The sequence below is a fragment of the Hemicordylus capensis genome, chromosome 6, assembly GCF_027244095.1.
Source record: "Hemicordylus capensis ecotype Gifberg chromosome 6, rHemCap1.1.pri, whole genome shotgun sequence".
Lineage (NCBI taxonomy): Eukaryota > Metazoa > Chordata > Lepidosauria > Squamata > Cordylidae > Hemicordylus > Hemicordylus capensis.
This window is the reverse complement of record NC_069662.1, coordinates 32,614,613-32,634,097: the sequence shown is the minus strand read 5'-3', so window position 1 is coordinate 32,634,097 and position 19,485 is coordinate 32,614,613. Positions and strand designations below refer to the sequence as shown.

The 19,485-nt window shown below is 41.9% G+C and overlaps 1 protein-coding gene across 1 annotated transcript; it reads left to right on the top strand.

Moving 5' to 3' along the window:
• The first annotated feature begins 6,613 nt into the window (after positions 1-6,613).
• On the top strand, positions 6,614-18,974 carry LOC128331258 (vomeronasal type-2 receptor 26-like). The gene is made up of 5 exons (XM_053264611.1): positions 6,614-6,940; positions 8,766-9,620; positions 12,840-13,067; positions 15,642-15,768; positions 18,064-18,974. Exons 1-5 carry the CDS (start codon positions 6,614-6,616, stop codon positions 18,972-18,974), a joined length of 2,448 nt encoding a protein of 815 aa, XP_053120586.1.
• Positions 18,975-19,485: the final 511 nt, after the last annotated feature.

Below are 19,485 nucleotides of genomic sequence, written 5' to 3'. Positions count from 1 at the left end.
GTGCAACAGCCATTTTGAAGTTCTACCATTCTTAAGGGGGCAAATACATACCTGCGGTCATCAAATTGTTTTGGGCTAAAACCATGCCACTAGGGGTGTGCATGGAACTGTGTAGCCTGGTTCGGTTCGAGGCCAGACTGGCCTCGAACAGAACTGGGCCAGTTCGGTCCGGTCCCCAACGATCCCCCCCGCCGGATCGGACCGGTCTGAGAACTTTTTTTAAAAATTGTAAAAGTAAAACTACCTGTAGCGCCTTTGGGGGGCTTGCTGTAGCTGCAGGGGGGTGCACGTGGGTTCCCTCTCCCCCTGGCGGCCTGCTTCATCACTGCCATGGCCGGGTAACCGTAGCCTTTTTGGCCCTTTCGGGCCTCCATAAAAGTGAGCGGCCGCCATTTTGGTGGCATCCGCGCATGCGCAAATGTCCTCTTTGAGGCCACTCGCTTTTATGGGGGCCCGAAAGGGCCAAAAAGGCTATGGTTACCTGGCCACGGCAGTGATGAAGCAGGCCGGTGGGGAGAGAGGGAACCCGTGCGGACCACCCCCCCCCCCGGCTACAGCAAACCCCCAGAAGGCGCTACAAGTACTTAGTTTTATGTTTACAATAACCGGGGGGGGGGAGTTCAGTTCGATCGTGAACCCACGAATCCTCAGACCAAACCGTCGGACTGCGGACCACCGGACCAGTTCTGCACATCCCTACATACCACAATTACTGTATGGCGTTCAGTTAGGCCCCTATGAAAATTTTACCATTCTAGAAAGGATCCTGGCTGGTTTTCTTAGAGCTCTGTGTGGCACTCTTAGATGTACTGCCAATGCGGTGATCCGACAGGAGGCTGGGTTACCAAAGGTAGAGACTAGGGCCTGGATATTAATTATTTACTACTGGCCGAAACTCCATCTTCGGCCAGTAGGGCTTATACCCAGGTTCCTTTCAGTCGAACCACAGCTGTCCTGGTGTCTGAGGATAACCAATAAACTTCTTAGCATTGGTTTATTCCCTGATTCTCTGTTGGAAATGGGTTTAGGACATCTGAGGGGGGCCTCCTCCGGGTGCCGACAATGAGGGAAGCCCGGCTGTCATGCACTCGGGACAGGGCCTTCTCTGTTGCTGCTCCTAGACTCTGGAATGCTCTTCCAGTGGCCATTCGTTCCTAAGACTCCATCACAGCTTTTAGAAAGCTTTTAAAGACTTGACTTTTTACCCAGGCTTTTACATAATCGTTTTTACTGCTGCTTCTGTGTGTTTTTATCTGTTGTCTTGTTTTTAATGCTTGTTTGATATGTTTTTAGCTTGGTGTTTTTATTGCTTGTTGTTTTTATTGCTTTTATTGTATGTTTTAATTTTTGTAAACCGCCTTGGGGTTTTCTTTTAACGAAAGGCGGTTTAGAAATGTAAAAATAAATAAATAAATAAATAAATAAATAAATAAATAAATAAATAAATAAGCGAGTGGTTCGCCAGCGATTGCAGAACATTGAACTTCAAATTAGATGGCTTGTCTGCCTGATTTTTTACAGATCTTTAAAGACAAGGGCAGGTTTTTGACCCACTTCATATCTCTCCTCCATCACTTCTCCTAAGCTTCACTGGGCTTTTTCAAGAGCCTGATTTAATGCCTTTCCGTCAGCTTTGCTTATTGGAAGGTTTCACCAGGTGCCTTTGGATGCCTGACTGTGTCCTTGTGACTCTGGTGAAGCTGAAACCGTAGATCATGTTTTGTTGAACTGTAGGTTTTATCGGGATGCCAGGCGTCAGTTAATTTTACCTTTACTGACTAGTGTTCTGGGACAGTCTGAAGACTGGTTAGTTAAGTTTTTACTTTCTGATAATGACACAGGTATCTCATACAAATAGCAAAATTTTGTTACATAGCCACTAGATTGACACAATCTGGTGTAGCCTCCAGATTGACGCAAAAGATGTTTGAGTTGATTACAAGTTAAAGCTGTGTCATTTTTATTGTTATGTATTGGTTATGTTGTTTTGTTGTGCCTTGGTCTATGACTGTAAATAAACTGGCTGGCTTGTTTGTTAAAAGGGCAATAATTTGTAGCAACTTTGAAAGGGATGGCTTGGGAAATGATGCTTGCTTATGTGTACCTCAGGGAGCTGTAAGTGCCTTTGGTGAACTTCGGCAGTCCACAATTTCTCCAGCTGTTCTACAGCTCAGACAGCCACAGAGAGAGCCAAAGACTTTGAAAAGGTGATTATCTTCCCTGTAATTATTACAAATACAGTAACTGATTGTTCTCCAATGGAAGCCCAAGGGATTTTCAGAAGTAATGTTAAAAACCATTGATAATATGGGGAAAAGAAATCAATTGGTTGCAAAATCTGACAAAGACTTGCATGAGTCATGAAGTCGCCTATAAAAAGTGGTTGTTCCACTGAAAACCCTGCAGTCAGACGAGAACATGGTTACATTAACATGAGAGTGAATGATATATCAGATGACATATATATTTGGGCTGTAGTAAGGATATCTGTGGTGTTGATTGTAACAAAGTATCATATCTGTTTTCAGCTACCAGTGTTTTAGGTGTGAATGAAGATCTCAAGATTTAAATTGAGAGAAATCGTCTTAAGAAAGATGATACTGCTCTTGCTTCTGCTTCTGTTTCTGCCTCAGGTTGTCAGCAAGACCTTGGAGGGAATCTGCAGAGCAACAACTCCCAGATATGACCTTGACTATTACAAAACAGGAGACCATGTTATTGGAGGAGTTCTATCTCTGAATTATCCTATATGTCGAAGAGTGACCTTCAAATCCCTCCCTCAGACTTTCAGCCAATGTCCGTTTGAGTAAGTGTCAAAGTAGCTTTAATATAGTGCAGTATGATGGTGTGCAATATGTTGAAGTTCTTAGAGATTTTCCTTTGAAATAATGGGTCATTTTTACAAACCTTCACCACATTCAGTCATTGCTCATGAATGGAAGAGTCATAATCTGCTCAGTAGCACATGAGACAATTGAATTTTGCTCTGACTGGCCAATTGACTAATAAAATACATGTATCTGATGGATAACACAATTTGACTTCTGATTGATAGGTAGTTTATATTTATTTATTATCATTCTTGTTTAAATGATTTTATAGTACAAGATGCCTTCAAATGAACAGAGATCTCTTTGGAAAGTTTTAATTGTCATACCTTTTTGGAATGATTGTCTTAATTCTGTGAAGGTCTTGTTTATTTAATAACAATGTTCCATTTTATGATCGATATATGAACATATTGTACTTTTTAATCTATGAATTTATTTATTTATTTATTTATTTATTTGTCATAGTTTATACTGCCTGGTATGTACATCTTTAGGAGGTGTACAAATTTTAATATTAAAAATCACATATTAAAATACATAAAACACAATAAAAACAATATAAAACAAATTATTAAAATTATTAAAATTAAAAGCTTGTGATAACAAGTGAGTCTTGAGGGTCTTCCTGAAAACAAACAGAGGAGATGCTCTAATTTCAGCAGGGAGCATATTAGAAAGCCTTGGGGCAGCCACAGAGAAAGCCCAGTCCTGAGTCGCCACCAAACGAACTGGTGGCAACCATAACCAGACTTCTCCAGAAGATCGTAAAAGGCATCAGGGTTCATGACAAAGGAGGTACTCTCTTAAATAGCCTGGACCCAAGCCATTAAGCCTTAGAGGCAATAGCCAGCACTTTATATTTAACCCAGAAACATATTGGCAGCCAGTGTAGTTCTTTCAAAACCGGTGTTATATGGTCCCTTCATGTTGTCTCAGAGACCAATCTGACTGCCTCATTCTGTAGCAATTGTAGTTTCTGGACTACATAGAAAGGCAGCCCCACATAGAGTGCATTACTGGAGGTTACCAGGATATGTACTACTGTTTTAAGGTCATTCACTTCTAGAAATGGACATATCAGTTGATGGATCAGTCAAAGTGGATAAAAAGCACTCCTGGCCATTGCCTCAACCTGTAAAAACCAGGGAGTGCTTTAGGTCCAGGAGCACACCTAAGCTACATACCTGATATTTCAGGGTAAGTGTAACCCCATCCAGAACAGGCAGATCTAAACCATCTCTTGGGTCCCAAACCCTCCCCTGCCCCCAGTCAGTACCTTCATCTTATTTGGATTCAACTTCAGTTTGTTATCCCTCATTCAGCCCATTACCACCTCCAGATCCCTCATCCAGCCCATTACTGATTCCAGGCAGGCATTTAGGGAAGATATGCCATATCCTGATGAGGCCAACATGGAGGAAGTAAAGCTGGGTGTCATCAGCATATTAATAACACCCAGCACCAAACCTCCTGATGATCTCTCCCAGTGGTTTCATGTAAATGTTAAAGAGCATTGGACAGTATGGAGCCTTGCAGAATTCCATATTTCAGTTCTCAATTTGCAGAGCAACAATCTCCAAGCGACACTATCTGGAATCAATCAGAGAGGTAGGAGTGGAACCATTGTAAAACAGTGCCACCAAATCCCACCTGCCTCAGGCGGTCCAGAAAGATACGATGGTTGATGGTACTGAAAGCCTCAGAGAGAGCCAAAAGGATCAGCAGAGTCACACTCCTTCTATTGATAGCCTGTTGGAGATCATCCATCAGGTCAACCAAGGCAGTCTCAAACCCCTAGACCACAGGAAAGCCAGTTTGAAATGGGTCTAGATAATGATGAGTAAATTCAGGGAAAGGATAATCTCTTAAATTACTACCCTTGGTCATGGTCTGACCAGACCAAACTGTATTAGGACTAATTGATACAACCATTGAATGTGGTGGATTGGAAGCATATTATGGAGTCTATTCGACATACTGAAGAAGCACTGCATGTGGACTTCACTACATGCCCAGATAATTTACCACTTAACTTCAGTAGCCTACATTTGGAAACCTCACAGTGGCATTGAGATTGAGTAGCACATTGTCATCTGCGAACACTGTGAACCAATATGAGAAATGATTCCCTGTGGGTTTGCCCACTCTGCACACTCTAATCTAATGCAGCATACTCAAATTGTGTGTGAACTGGGCAATTATAGGAGCTTTATAATTATTTATTGAGCCCTACTACATAATTTTTCTGCTCCCCCACCCCTGCAGATTCTCTAAAACCTGATCCTTAGAATTAAACTAAATATAAAGCAGGTCTCTGATTTGATTTCCAGTCTGTTTAAATTTCTTTTAAAAGCAGCCATGAGGTTCTGGGGTCACATTGTTTGGGAAATGTGGTATTAAGAGGCCCCTTACCCCATGCAAATTTCTCAACATTAATCAGCCCCTCCCAAACTAATAAGAACATAAGAACAGCCCTGCTGGATCAGGCCTAAGGCCTATCTAGTCCAGCATCATTTCAAACCTTGGCCCACCAGATGCCTCTGGGAAGCCCATGGGCAGGAGCTGAGGGCAAGCCCTCTCACCTGCTGTTACTCCCTCACAACTGGTTTTAAAGGCATCCTGCCTCTGAGGCTGGAGGTGGCCTACATGCCTCAGACTAGTAGCCATTGATAGACTTGTCTTCCATGAATTTATCTAAGCCTTTTTAAAAAAACCCTCTAGGCTGGTGGCAGTCACCACATCTTGTAGCAGAGAATTCCGTAGGTTAATTATGAGTTGTATGAAAAAGTACTTCCTTTTGTCGGTCCTAAATTGCTTAGCAATCAGTTTCATGGGATGATCCCTTGTTCTAGTGTTATGCAAGAGGGAAAAGAATTATATCTTTCCACCCTCTCAACACCATTCATAATTTTATAGACCCCTATCATGTCGCACCTGAGTCTTGTTTTTCCTAAACTAAAAAGCCCCAGGTGTTGTAAACTTACCTCGTAAGGAAGGTACTCTAGACCTGATCATCTTGGTTGCTGTCTTCTGCTATTTCACATTAGTAATATAACTGCTGCTGCTGCTATTACTACTACTACTATTTTATTTCACTTTTCAACAAAAAGTTCTCAAAGAACTTTTTTCTGAGCTCTGAACACTCAAAACAGCCTTTTTCTAAATGTTGAATGTTCTGCACATTCCTTTTAAAAAATCCTTAGCACTGTTCAGGCATTACTTTGAACATATCTGGCTGTAGTGATTATTCCAAATGATTCTAGGATTTGGCTATTCCCATTTTGCAATATATTATACAGCAAGTTCGAAAGATATTACTGAGACGATTCTCACAATCGGGCAAAATCAGGCTAAGAGAGCCTAGCCTGATTTTGCCTGCACGTGAGAACCACTGGGCTCGCAGCCAAGCCCTGTCCCACCAAAGCGGGTAACCCGTTAAAACTACCCTCCCCTAAACCCAGGTTAGCGGAGCGAGCACACCGCTAGCCTGGGCTTTTGGATCGTGTGTTGCCACAGGGTGGCTCCACACCACAGCAACTCATGAGTAGACCCCCGACCAGGAGGCAAAAAAGGTTGTGCAGGGCATGCTGGAACTTCCGGGGCCCTGCTGGCTCTGTGACTGTGTGGGTGGCCAATCCAGCCGCCAAGGGCTCTTCAAGTGCTCGTCTGTGGGGAAGGCAGGCTAAACCTGCTCTCCCCACTTGACCCCATCTGGTGGTTCCCACTGATCGTGGGAACCACCTCACTGACTCCAAGCCTTCAGTCTAAAATGTATTGAAAACATGAAAAGCATCGAAATACATTATTTTCTTCGTAGGTTCATGAGAAAGAAGTACCAGCATTCCTTAGCCTTCATTTTTGCTGTTGATGAGATCAACAAGAATCAACAACTCCTACCTAATGTCACCCTGGGCTTCCGTATCTATGATAACTTCTTCCACAGAAGTGTAAACTACGATATCACCTTGTCCCTGCTGTCTGAACAGAAACAAGGCTTCCCTAATTTCAGGTGTGGCAGTCAGTACAAGATGTCTGCAGTGGTTGGAGGGCTGAGCTCTGAAGCTTCTATCCAGATAGCCACCATCTTAGGCCTCTATAAAACCCCACAGGTACGTAGGTGTGAAAATAGAGTTTATTTCTATAGTTACATTTTCTACAGCCTTTTGTTAAAATAATCCCAAAGCAGTTAAGCAATGTCCTTTACAAATTCATCATGGAAATGTTGAATTCTTTGTAAAGCTTAGGTGTTGTTAGGCCCAGTTGCACCTCTGCACCTCATGTTTGGTCTGAGTTAGGAATGTGGAGAACATTTTGATGGTGAAACATTTGACTCAAAACAAGCTGCTTCAAGTGTTTCAAGCTCAAAATAGAACACCCTTCAAATAAAGGGCCTGTTTTGAGCTTGCAACGAAACAACACTGTTTCAAGTTGAAATTTTCCAACATTCTGAGCAACATTCTGGAGGCCTATTTTGTTGCAGAGAAATTACTTATCCTTTGTAAGTAATTGTACAGGAATCCATCTTTAATGGTTTGCTATTTGTTACTAACAGAAACATAGGCTATGAAAACAATAAACAGACTAACAGTCTCTTCTGCAGAGAGAGGGAGAATTTCTTGGTTTATATTCAGGACAACAAGTGAAGGAACAGACAAACAAACCCATATTCCACACCCAAGCAAGTACTTAGCTATATCCAAATACAGACAAGCATGACCATACATAGAACTGAGACAATGAAGCTCTTCTCATGATCCATGCCAAGAGGTTCTGTTGGGTCTACAGGGAAAGCGGGCTTAGCCAGGATGTTCCAGGATGTCCAGTGTGGTCAGGCATCTACTTGTGTGCCCCACCGTGGTGACACATGAGAAACAAAATGAGGTTAACAGAGCGCTCACTCCATTCACCTCATTTAAGGAGAGGGTGTTTTAGGTGGGCTATCCACCTGGGAACCACCAGGCTCACCCGCAAGCCCGGTGGTTCCCACAATCGTGAGAAAGCGGGCTAGGCTCCCTTAGCTCACTTTCTACCGATCATGGTAATAGCCTCAATGTTTGTAGTAAATCCCATTCCCCTTCTCATTATCTCATTCTTAAATTCTAAGTCCCATGTTTTGTTTTATGGTATGATCAAAGGCTCTCTTACCCCTGGACTTCTGGGCTGAAGTCCAGGGCCTTCACACCCCCAGGGAGCCCCCAAATCATTTTTAATCTGTCCCAGATGTTGTGGTTGAATTAAAAATGTGTTTAAAATACTGTGGGGGTGGGCGGGCTCCAAAAGCCTTTAGGTCCAGGCTCCAAAATTACCTAGTTGCACCTCTGGGTATAATGCAATCTTTTCTTTTCCTGCTTGTAGCAATTTATCTGCCTCTGAATCTAGCATGCCTTCATTATTGTGCCAATCTGTAGGTTCTGGTATCTTCTCTCTGGCTGTGGAATTTCTTTATTAACTCTGCTTGAGTGCCTCACTTCTTGTTCCATTTCAAACTCCCCTTCTGGATCGGAACTCTTGTTTCTGTCTCAGTCTCCCTTTCTTGGTTCAGTCTTTCTATTATATCATAGTCAATGGGGCTATTCCTATGATCAGGGGAAACTGGGCTAGGAAAGCCTAGCCCGATTTTGCCCGATTGTCAGAACCACCTGACCATGTAGGATGATGGTGAAGCTACGGAATGATTTAAAACTACTTCTAGGCAGTCACACAGCACAACTTCCACTGTTTACAATGGAAGTAGCACTGCACAACTGCCTGGAAGTGGTTTACAATATCAGGGCAGATGTTCAAGATGCAATTGCAGTCATGGTGAGTTGCTAACATCAAAATTCTGTTGTGCAAAACATAAACCAGAATTGTTTGTAGCATATGACTGCTTCTATGTGATGACGGTCTTGTATTTTTCATGACTCTAAAATTCCCCATGTTCTTTCTCTTCAGATTAGTTATGGATCAGGTCACCCAGTGCTGAGGGATAAGACTCAGTTTCCATTTTTTTACCGAATGGTTCCAGATGAAGCCTCTAAGTATGAAGGGATAGTAACTTTGTTAAGGTATTTCAGATGGACATGGGTTGGCCTCATTGTTTCAGATGATGACAGTGGAGAAGATTTTGTGCAAACCCTGCAAACAACATTCCGTAGAAATGGTATTTGTGTTGCCTTCATGGAAAAGGTGCCAAGGGTCTTTATTCAAGTGAATGAGTCTGGTCATCACATATCTTCTACACAAGATATTCTGGCAGCTCTTACTTCAACTAATGCCAATGTGATTATTGTATATGGGGGCACTAATTCCATGCACAGTTTAAAACTAGTGCTAAATGCATATGGACCATTGGCTAAGACCTTCCCAGAGAAGGTTTGGATCACAACAGGCCAGTGGGACTTGACCACATCCATTTCAGTGAATGATTGGTATATCAAACACTTCCATGGTTCCTTATCCATAGCAACCCACAAAAATGATGTGCCAGGATTTTCGACCTTCCTCCAAACCTTTAATCCTTACAAGCACCGAAATTATATGTTTCTTCAACAATTCTGGGGCGCTGCATTTAAGTGCTTTATGATCCCAAACCCCTATGGAACTATAAAAAATCCAACAAAATGTACAGGGGAGGAAAAGCTGGAGAGTCTTCCAGGCACAGAGTTTTCATTGCACATATCTGGGGAAAGCTACAGTATCTACAACACAGTCTATGCCTTGGCACATGCTTTACACTCCCTGTATTCATACAGACAGATGATGGCAGAAAGACCCAAAGAGGGATTTCAGAAAATACAGCCATGGGAGGTCAGTTCCTTAGTTTCAGTACTTATGCAAAGGTCTGGCTTTTTTTTGTACTTGCTGGTTCTGGCTGACATCCTGACTAACAAAGCACAAGGGATGCTGCAGATTCTATCGGCTAACTCTGCGTCAACAAGCACACCATATGGAGAGTGGATTTTGATTACCTCTCCTTTACCTGGAAGAATTCTGTGTCACCTGCAAATATGTAACTGAGGGTCATGCAGCCCTCAGGAATATATTTTTGAGTGACACAGAGGACTTTCAGGGGAAATGACTTGCATTGAAACTCTTTGAAACTCACCTTCATTGAACTCAACTTTCATTGAAACTCATCTTCCTGCAAGCACCAGTGCTATGTTGGTCATTGTGTGAATCAGGAGTTCATCTGCAGTTCCTGAACATCTCACACAATACTAGTGCAGGATTTCGGCCACCCTTGGGAAAGCAAGACATGCTGAATATCTGCTGGATGTTAGCTCTGATTTGTTCTTAGTTTGTAGTAAGTATCCTTAGATTATGTATACAGAGGTGTCCAAACTTTGTTTTTGCTTATTATTATTTTCATGTGGGCTGAATCCTCTTCTCTTCAACCAAATGAACAAGGGGTGTGCATGTGTATGTGTCTTTCATTTAGTGCTGAATCTTTAAAGGACTGCAAAGCATCAACAGTGGGAGTCAGTGAGAAAACATTTGCAAGAAGCCAATGGCATCTTTTCTTAAGTATATAGCAAAAGGCTGCTTTCCCCTTATACCAAAATGTTCAGAAAGTCAGTTCATCATGATAAGCCAGTATGATATTCTGATGGACTTCAACTAACATTCTCACTCTAATTTCCTAGAAGTATGTTTTATATGGCCAACACTCCATTTTTGCATAAGACTGACAGTGTAATATGATCTCTGCTTTTGAGAAAAAGATACTTAAGAATAATAATCTTGGAGTAAATAACATCATTATTCTTAAGTATCTGTCATTCCATAGAAACATATTTCATTGATAAGTTTCAATGAAACATCATATCTATCTATCTATCTATCTATCTATCTATCTATATCTAATTATAATAACCATCATCATCATCATCATCATCATGTTTATTTGCGGTCATAGACCAAAATTTAAGGCATACATAATAATACACATATAATATAATAATAATATATTCAAAGATCCAGTATTATCTCATCCTGATCAGCAGTTTCCAGTTTACATAATCTGGTTTACCATCTGTTGTCTAACATTCTTAGCTGCCTCACAAAACTTATCAGCTTTAATTGCTTAATTAGCTTAGCAGCTAGAATACTTCCTCCTTCTGATCTGAGAACAGATAGTTGACGTAGAATACATCTATATGTCCTGGGAAATCAGCCAGTAATGGGGAAATACAACAAGATCAAAAGTCCCTATAAAAGAGGCAGCGGAGTAGAATATGAAAAATAGACTCCTGTTCTCCAGAACCGCAAGGGCATAATCTCTGCTCTTTTGGTATCCCTTTAAATTTACCTTCTAGTTCAGCTGAAGGTAGCACATTAAATCTGGCCAGTAATCTTATCCAAGTAGTTCGCAGGTTTAGTATTATACATTTGTAATCCCTGAAATACTTCTTTGGAGATTAGAGATTGATCAATCTGCATTTCCATATCATAGATCCGCTGCATTAGTATCAGTCTTGCATGAGAGAAACCCATTTCTAATAGAACGTCTGGACTAAAGCCATATAAGCTTATTTGATGGGATATTGACAGCTTCCAACTAGAATTAAAATTATCAGTAAAAATTAGGTGAACAAGGCCTGTAGAGAAAAAAGACAACCTTAACCAATAGCTCAACATGGAAAACCACATCCAGGTTTCCATCTTAGGCATACCAGTTTCCACCCTCAATATTACATTGGGATCACATCTAGGAATCTGTAAAATAGATCTCAAAAGCTTCGTCTGAACTACCTCTAAAGGTACACAGTTAGTATACAGGCCCAACTGCGACCCATAGAGCAACTGAGGGCAGGATTAAGCCATAAATAACTTAAGAGCAGCTGGTACAAATTGAGCCCCATCTTGATGGAAATATGATTGAATGGCCAATGCCAATTTACGTGCATTTTGTGTAACATATTGCAGATGTGCTTGGCGTTTCACGGAGGCCTGGAAAACAACCCCTAGATATTTAAAGGTCTTAACCTGTTCTAATTTATGTCCAGCCAAAGACCATTTCAAGGTCTTTGGGCGTTTAGCAAAGGCCAGAATTTTGGTCTTGCTATAATTGATTTCCAGAGCATATTCATGGCAAAAGGTAGCCAGAGAGCGAAGTGCTCTACGAAGCCCAACAGGAGTCCGAGATAAAATCACTGCATCATCTGCATAAAGCAGAATATTAACCTGTCTATTGGCCAATTTAGGTGGATGAAAAGATATATTAGTAATAAAATCCACGATAGGGTTAATGTAGTAATTAAAAAGAGCTGGAGCAACTATACAGCCTTGTTATAATTATAATAACCATTTGTGAATAGATGGGATTAAGTGACATTTGAATGTTAGCCATGTGCATTTGTAAGCTAAAATGTTCAGGGAAACAAAGTTATTTACCCCATTGCAAAGCTTTATAGAATCGGGGTACAGTCTAACATCATGTGTTAGAATGTAGATATGAATGTGGAACCTAGCACAGAATTAATTAATATCCTCTGCAACTTTTAATGTCTTCTTTCACTGGAAAAGATCTATTTATTTATTGACTGCCCTGCTGCTCTCAACAAAAGTTCCCAGAGTGGTTTACATAGATATAAATAAATGAACAAAACGGCTCCCTGTTCCTGTCAAAATGGCTAACAATCTAAGAAAGGAACATAAGATAGACACCAGCAACAGCCACTGGAGTTGAACTGTGTTGGGGATGGATAGAGCCAGTTGCTCTCCCATTGCTAAATAAAAAGAATCACCACTTTTAAAAGGGTGCCTCTTTGCTCAGTTAGCAGGGGAAATAGAGGGGAAGGAAAGTACTCCTAAAACTAAAGTTGCCTTAGATAAGAGTCCAACTGACTGAATATAGAGAACTCCTATGCAGAAAGTAGTGGTATTCGTAACATGAAGTTCATAGCACCAGAGAAAGAGAGAATTCAGCCAAGCCAATGTAAGAATCTCCATATTCCTATGTGAACATCCTTATCTGAAAACTTTTACCTTATTTTGTGAATCCTGAAATTTTGTCTTCCTATGTAGCTTCACCCATTTTTGAGAAAAGTCCATTTCAACAACAGTGCCTGGGATGAAATATTTTTAAATGAAAATATGGAATTGTCTATTGGGTATGACATTGTTAACTGGATCATTTCCCCAAATAAATCCTTCACACAAGTAAAAGTTGGAATGATGAATTCCCAGGCGTCCATAGACCAAAAGTTTATCATTAAGTCAGATGCCATTATATGGCCGAGGAAATTTCACCAGGTGGGTATTCTAGAGGTTAGGCCTTGGGATATTGCTGGTCCCTTCCCAATATCACTGAGATACATATTAAAAGTTGCTGATTATTTCTTGTGCATGGGGTAGAAACGCCATTTTTAATGTCTTTTTGAAATTTATGAAATAATATTATATTTAGCAGAGAATAAAAACCCAGTTTCAGTAGCACAGGATTTGCTATAAATACACTTCTACTGGTGGTAACCAAGATATGCCTCTTCTGTAACTGTTTTAACAGTGGAACTTCAGAATGCTGTACTGGCATACTTGCACCATCAACAGAAGTGCTGCCAATGGAGACCCAAAACAGGGTGAGATGTGGACATGTTGGGGGGGAGACAGGGAGGCTCAAGGCTACACCCCCTCCAGGCTCAGCCATGTCCCTGAAAGAAGTATAATGTTACCAGTTGTAGAGGTGTGTGAATCAAAAAGCACCTACTGAAAATGAATAGGGAGCCAAAAATCAAAGCATTCCCACACTGTTTGCAAAGGTTGAGCTACTCTGTGGCTCCAGAGAAGTGTGCAGTTGAGACAAGGGATGTGCAAACAGGTTCAAACTCAGACCAGTTCAAATTTGAAACGGTTCGGTTCAAAGGTTCAAACTCGGACCAAACAGGGCATTGCACCAGCTGTTCCCAGAATACTGTACTGGCATTCTTGCACCAACAACAGAAATGCTGCCAATGGAGACCCAAAACAGGGTGAGATGTGGGCATGTTGGGTGGGAGACAGGGAGGCTAAAGGCTACACCCCATCCAGGATCAGCCATGTCCCTCAGAGCAGTATAATGCTGCCAGCATTAGAGGTGTTCTAATCAAAAAGCACCTACTGAAAATCCATGGAGAGCAAAAAATCTCTGCCCCTCACTGACTTACATACTGGACAGAGATCCAGAGATCCAAGAGATACACACACGCTTCTTCTAAGCCTCCGTAAACCACGTGTGTGTCTCTTGTGTCACAGTGTGTCTCTGTAACCACACCATTTGCAAAAGTTGGGCTGCTCTTTGGCTCCAAATGAGTGCGCAGTTGTGACACAACTCCCATCATTCCCAAAGCGAGTGGCATCACAACTGCAAATCTCTCAGCGGTTTTCAGTACCATTGACCATGGTATCCTGCTGGGTCGCTTGAAGGAGGTGGGAGCGGCTGGCACTGTTCTACAGTGGTTCCATTCTTCCCTCTCTGGCATATTTGTGACTTTTAAATATTTTAATATTTATTTATAATATTTAAAATATTAAAATAATATATTAGTATTATTTTAATTTGTGACATTTACATATTTTAAATGTTGTACACCACCTAGAGATATACATATCAGGTGATATAAAATATGATTAATACTACTACTACTAATAATAATAATAATGATAATGATAATGATAATGATAAATATTCCAGATAGTGTCACTTGAGGACTGTTATTCTGCAGAGCAAGAGCTAACATGTGGAGTTCCACAAGGCTCCATACTGTCTCCAATGCTTTTTAACATCTACATGAAACTGCTGGGAGAGATGATCAGGAGGTTTGGTCTGGGATGTTATCCATATGCTGATGACACCCAGATCTATTTCTCCATAACAACTTCAGCAGGAAATGGCATGACCCCCCTAAAAGCCTGCCTGGAGATTATAATGGGCTGGATGAGGGCTAGCGCTCCAACTCAGAGAGGCCCCATGACATCCTCTTTTCAGCAAACTAGAATGTGCTCAGGTCTGGTTGAGTCTGAGGGTGGCTCATGTGGACCTGTGTTCCATCAACGGTGGTGGCACCGATACTACCCATTGCTTGGAGTGCAGCTTTTCTGTGTTGTAATTCTTGCCCTCCATCTTGGCCACAATGTACTAAGCTTGGCATAGGATGGCTGCTGCAGAAGATAGGAGCCATGCTCTGACCAGCAGTGATGGTAGGAAGGAGATTTCCCAGAATTTCCCCCCTCATATTCACCCTCTGAGAAATTTTGGAGAATATTTTGGAGGTATATTCTCCCAAAGGCTCTTCTGCAATGTTGCTAATGTTTCTCATGTCTCCTAACAGCTCATTAGGTATTTTCAACTGTGTCTTGGCTAAAAGGTGCTAACTAACCATCTCCCTTCCTCAACAGCTAAGCATGGCCACTTTGCATAACCAGAATCAAGTCCAGAGTCACTACTGCTTGAAATGGAAAATCTCATACATCAATCCTGCCAACATCCTGGTTACACCACCCTTACATTAGTGTCATGTAGTTGGGACACTCTACCAGTCCAGAACAAAAGGGCAGGAGAAAAGAAGGGCTGAACGATACCTCAGAGAGGTGCAAGCCCTCTAGCCATTGTCCTAGCATCCATATCATGGCGATACATTTCCTATAAAACTAGCCATATATATTTGCTGGGCAGGTTATCAGTATTCTGCTTGGATGCAATGTTGTGTTGCAAAAAGGAAATTATATTTTCATGTATTCTGTATATGTTTTGAAAAAGTTAAAATGTCAGATTTCAGTATAGGATGTATAAAAATGAATTGCTGTTAAACTGAATTAAATTAATCTTCCTTCCCTTTTATTTTTGATTAGATGTTGCCTCAGTCCATCTGTACTGAGAGATGCCACCCTGGATACTATAGAAAAACTCAGGAGGGGAAATTGTCTTGCTGTTATGATTGCTTCCAGTGTCCAGAAGGGACATTTTCGAATGAAACAGGTAGATGATTCGAGCAGCCATTTCAAAGAAGGTGTATGAGGAAATCATAGAATGACTACAGTTCTATTCATCATTATCCTTTTCTCTTTTGTATTATACTTTCTCTTTGCTGTGGAATAATCTCTGACTGACCACACCCTTTTTTTCCCCCAATAGTGCCCACACTCCTCCTTCTATTTCTTCTGCTTGCTCCTTAGAATCTCCATTTTCCACTTTCAATCCATCCTGCCCTTACCCTTATTCCAAAGAAACAAACCCTTGGCCCATCATCCCACTTAAACTCCTGACAATTTAAACTCCCCTTCTATGCTTATCTCCAAAGCCCTGGAGCATGCTGCTTACTCCTGTCTCAACTCTCTCTCCTCCAGTTCTTCCTATGACCCTCTCCAAGTTGGCTTCTTTCTTCAATGCTCCACTGAAACTGTGGAGACTTCTCAGTGGCAATCTAAGCATTTCACAGACCTCATCCTTCCTGACTTTTATGCCATCTTTGATACAGTTGATGATTTATTCTTGCTTAACAACCTCTCTGCTCTAGATCACCATGATTCTGTTCCTTGTGTGCTCTCTTATCCTTTTAATCCTTTTACAATGTTTCCATAGAAGGAAGCTCCTATACTTTTCTTTCTCTTTTGATCCCTTAAGGCACTGTTCTTCACACTCTGCTATTCTTTTCCCAGAAACTATCCCCAGGTAACATCATAACATCCAGTGGTCTTCAGTGCAAACTGATGATTCCCAACCTCGGCTAACTTGGAAAAGAGGCACCTTTTAACATGGTGATTCTCTTTATTTAGCAGGGGGAGAATAACTGGCCCTGTCCACCCCCAGCACAGTACTTCCAGTGTCTGTTGCTGATGTTTATCTTATGTTTCTTTTTAGACTGTGAGCCCTTTGGGGACAAAGTTCCATCTTATTTATTTGTTATTTCTCTATGTAAACCACCCTGAGCCATTTTTGGAAGGGCAGTATAGAAATCGAATAAACAAACAAACAAAAAATAAATAAATCTTAGAAATTGATTTTGATATATATCTTACTAGAAAAGATCTTAATCCCTCCATCCAATACCAGAATTTCAAATGCTTCCCCTCCACCGCCCCACAATTTTCCACTTGCATGCTCCAGCTTGGGCTCAATAGTCTCACACAGCAGTTTCAGTAAGCTAGTCATGACGAGACCTCATTGAAATTACTGGGATTTAGATTAGCCATGACAAATGAGCCTCATTAATTTCAATGGTGCTTAATCATGACTATCTAAGGAGGAGGGGGGGAGGAGGAGGAGGAGGAGGAGGAGGAGGAGGAGGAGGAGGAGGAGGAGGAAGAAGAAGAAGAAGAAGAAGAAGAAGAAGAAGAAGAAGAAGAAGAAGAAGAAGAAGAAGAAGAATGCCAATGGTGCCAGAAGACATTGGCGCTGCCACCACTGTATACTCAGAAGAAGTAGCACTGTTCCCACTGTAGTAAATATGAGAAACAATGGGGATGAAGCTTGTGCAGCTGCCAGTTGCTGTAGTTTCATGTAAAGAGCAGCAGCAGCAGCAGTGTTAACGTCTTCTGGCACTCTTAGACTTGTGCATCATTTCAGCCACATCATGTGATGTGAAGTCAAAATAAGTTGGTTGTTTTATTTTTTCTTTCGGCAGTGGCTGACATTTATCCCCCACAATGCCCCTCAGAAAAAGGCTGCCATTCCCTACCGCCCCCGCAAATACTCCTTGGAAAATGGCATTGTGGAAATCAAAATGGTGTGCAGCAACTGAAGGGAGCTTTGGGAGCTCTGGTAACTTTGCCTAACTGAAAACTAAATCACCCTATCAACCTGAACCCAAAGAACTCCCCTGCCCCCCAATTAAATGGAGTGAAAAAATTCACTTCTGCTTTGCTTTAAATCTGTTTGGCATACAGTAGCACAAGCCAAGAGCCTCATACAATGGCCTGTTTCATGTTTGGAAACCACCCTGTTTTGTTTGTTTCAGCAGAAAGTAAAAATAGCAGTATATTATCATTCTTGCCCAATGAGCTGCATTTGACTATTTGACAAGTGATTACTCACCTAGCAATAACCCATCAATGTGCTGGTATAAGACTGGGATATACCTGAGTTCAAATTCCTTTTCAGCCATGAAACTTCCTGTGTGACTCTGGGCTTCTCTTCTCTCAGCCTAACTCAGCCTAACTGACCACAAAGGGTTGTTGTGAGGATAAACATCACACCACATTGCACTCCTTGGAGCAACAGCAGGATATACACGTAAAAATTAATAATCACAGAAAATCTCTCTGCTCCTTTCAGATGCCTATCAGTGTAAAAAGTGTCCTGAAGATGAAGATCCAAACAAGAATCAAGACTGTTGTATCCCTAAAGCCATAACTTTTCTGGACTACGATGAACCTTTGGGGATCAGTTTGATTACTGCTGCACTTGCTTTTTCTCTACTTACAGCTTTGGTGCTTGGAACTTTTATGAGCTATCAGAACACTCCCATCGTCAGAGCCAACAATCGGGATCTTACCTACCTTCTGCTGATCTCCCTCTTGCTCTGCTTCCTTTGCTCCTTTTTCTTTATTGGACGTCCCAGCAGGATGACCTGCCTCCTTCGACAAACTGCTTTTGGCAATATCTTTTCCCTTGCACTTTCTTGTGTGTTGGCCAAAACCATCACTGTAGTTCTGGCATTCATGGCCACAAGTCCTGGAAACAACATGAGGAAATGGTTAGGGAAGAGGCTGTCTTATTACATTATACTATTTTGCTCTATAATTCAACTTGCCATCTGTGTTATCTGGCTCAGTACAGCTCCCCCATTCCCAGATCTTGACATGTTCTCACAGGCTGGCCAAATCATCATTGAATGTAACGAAGGCTCCAGCACCATGTTTTACCTTGTCCTGGGTTACATGGGCATTCAGGCCAGTGTCAGTCTCACTGTGGCCTTCCTGGCCAGGAAATTGCCTGACAGTTTCAATGAAGCCAAGTTTATCACCTTCAGCATGTTGGTCTTTTGCAGTGTCTGGGTCTCCTTTGTCCCAGCCTATTTAAGCAGCAAGGGCAAATACATGGTGGCTGTGGAGATCTTCTCCATTTTTTCCTCCAGTGCTGGGTTGCTGGGTTGCATTTTTGCCCCTAAAATGTACATCATTTTGCTGAGGCCAGAAGTTAACACAAAAGATCATTTATTTAAGAAAAGGGGCAAAATGAAGTAAATTGCAGGGACATTTGGGATGATACAGGTTCCTTCCTGAGAATTACCTCAAAAGGAAGCAGCACAGGGGCATAACTATGATCGGGCAAGGGGAGGCAGCTGTCTAGGGGCCCTGGCCTCTGGGGGGGCCCTCCAGAGACATGTCACGTGCCTCCCCCCACCCAACGCCTGCCATGCCACAGCTCCGTCAATTTGAATTATTTTATTTTTTAAAAAAAATTCCTTCATGTTCGCGCGAGCGACATATTTCCTTGCCCTCTTTCCCTCCCTCCTCCCCACCCTTTTCCCTTGTCAGCTCATCTTCCTTCCTCATCCATTGGCTGGCAGCACCCCACATGATAAAGAAAGGAAAGGCAGGCACATGATTGGGTGGGTTGGATCAGCTTCCTGGACGCTGATGCACGCCGCCAAGAGCAAGGAAGAGGAGGACAATTGTAGCCTCTCCAGCCACAAGGCTAGCCACTTCTAAAAAATCCAGTTCTTCTGTTATGGAGATGGAGAAGCTCTGGCAG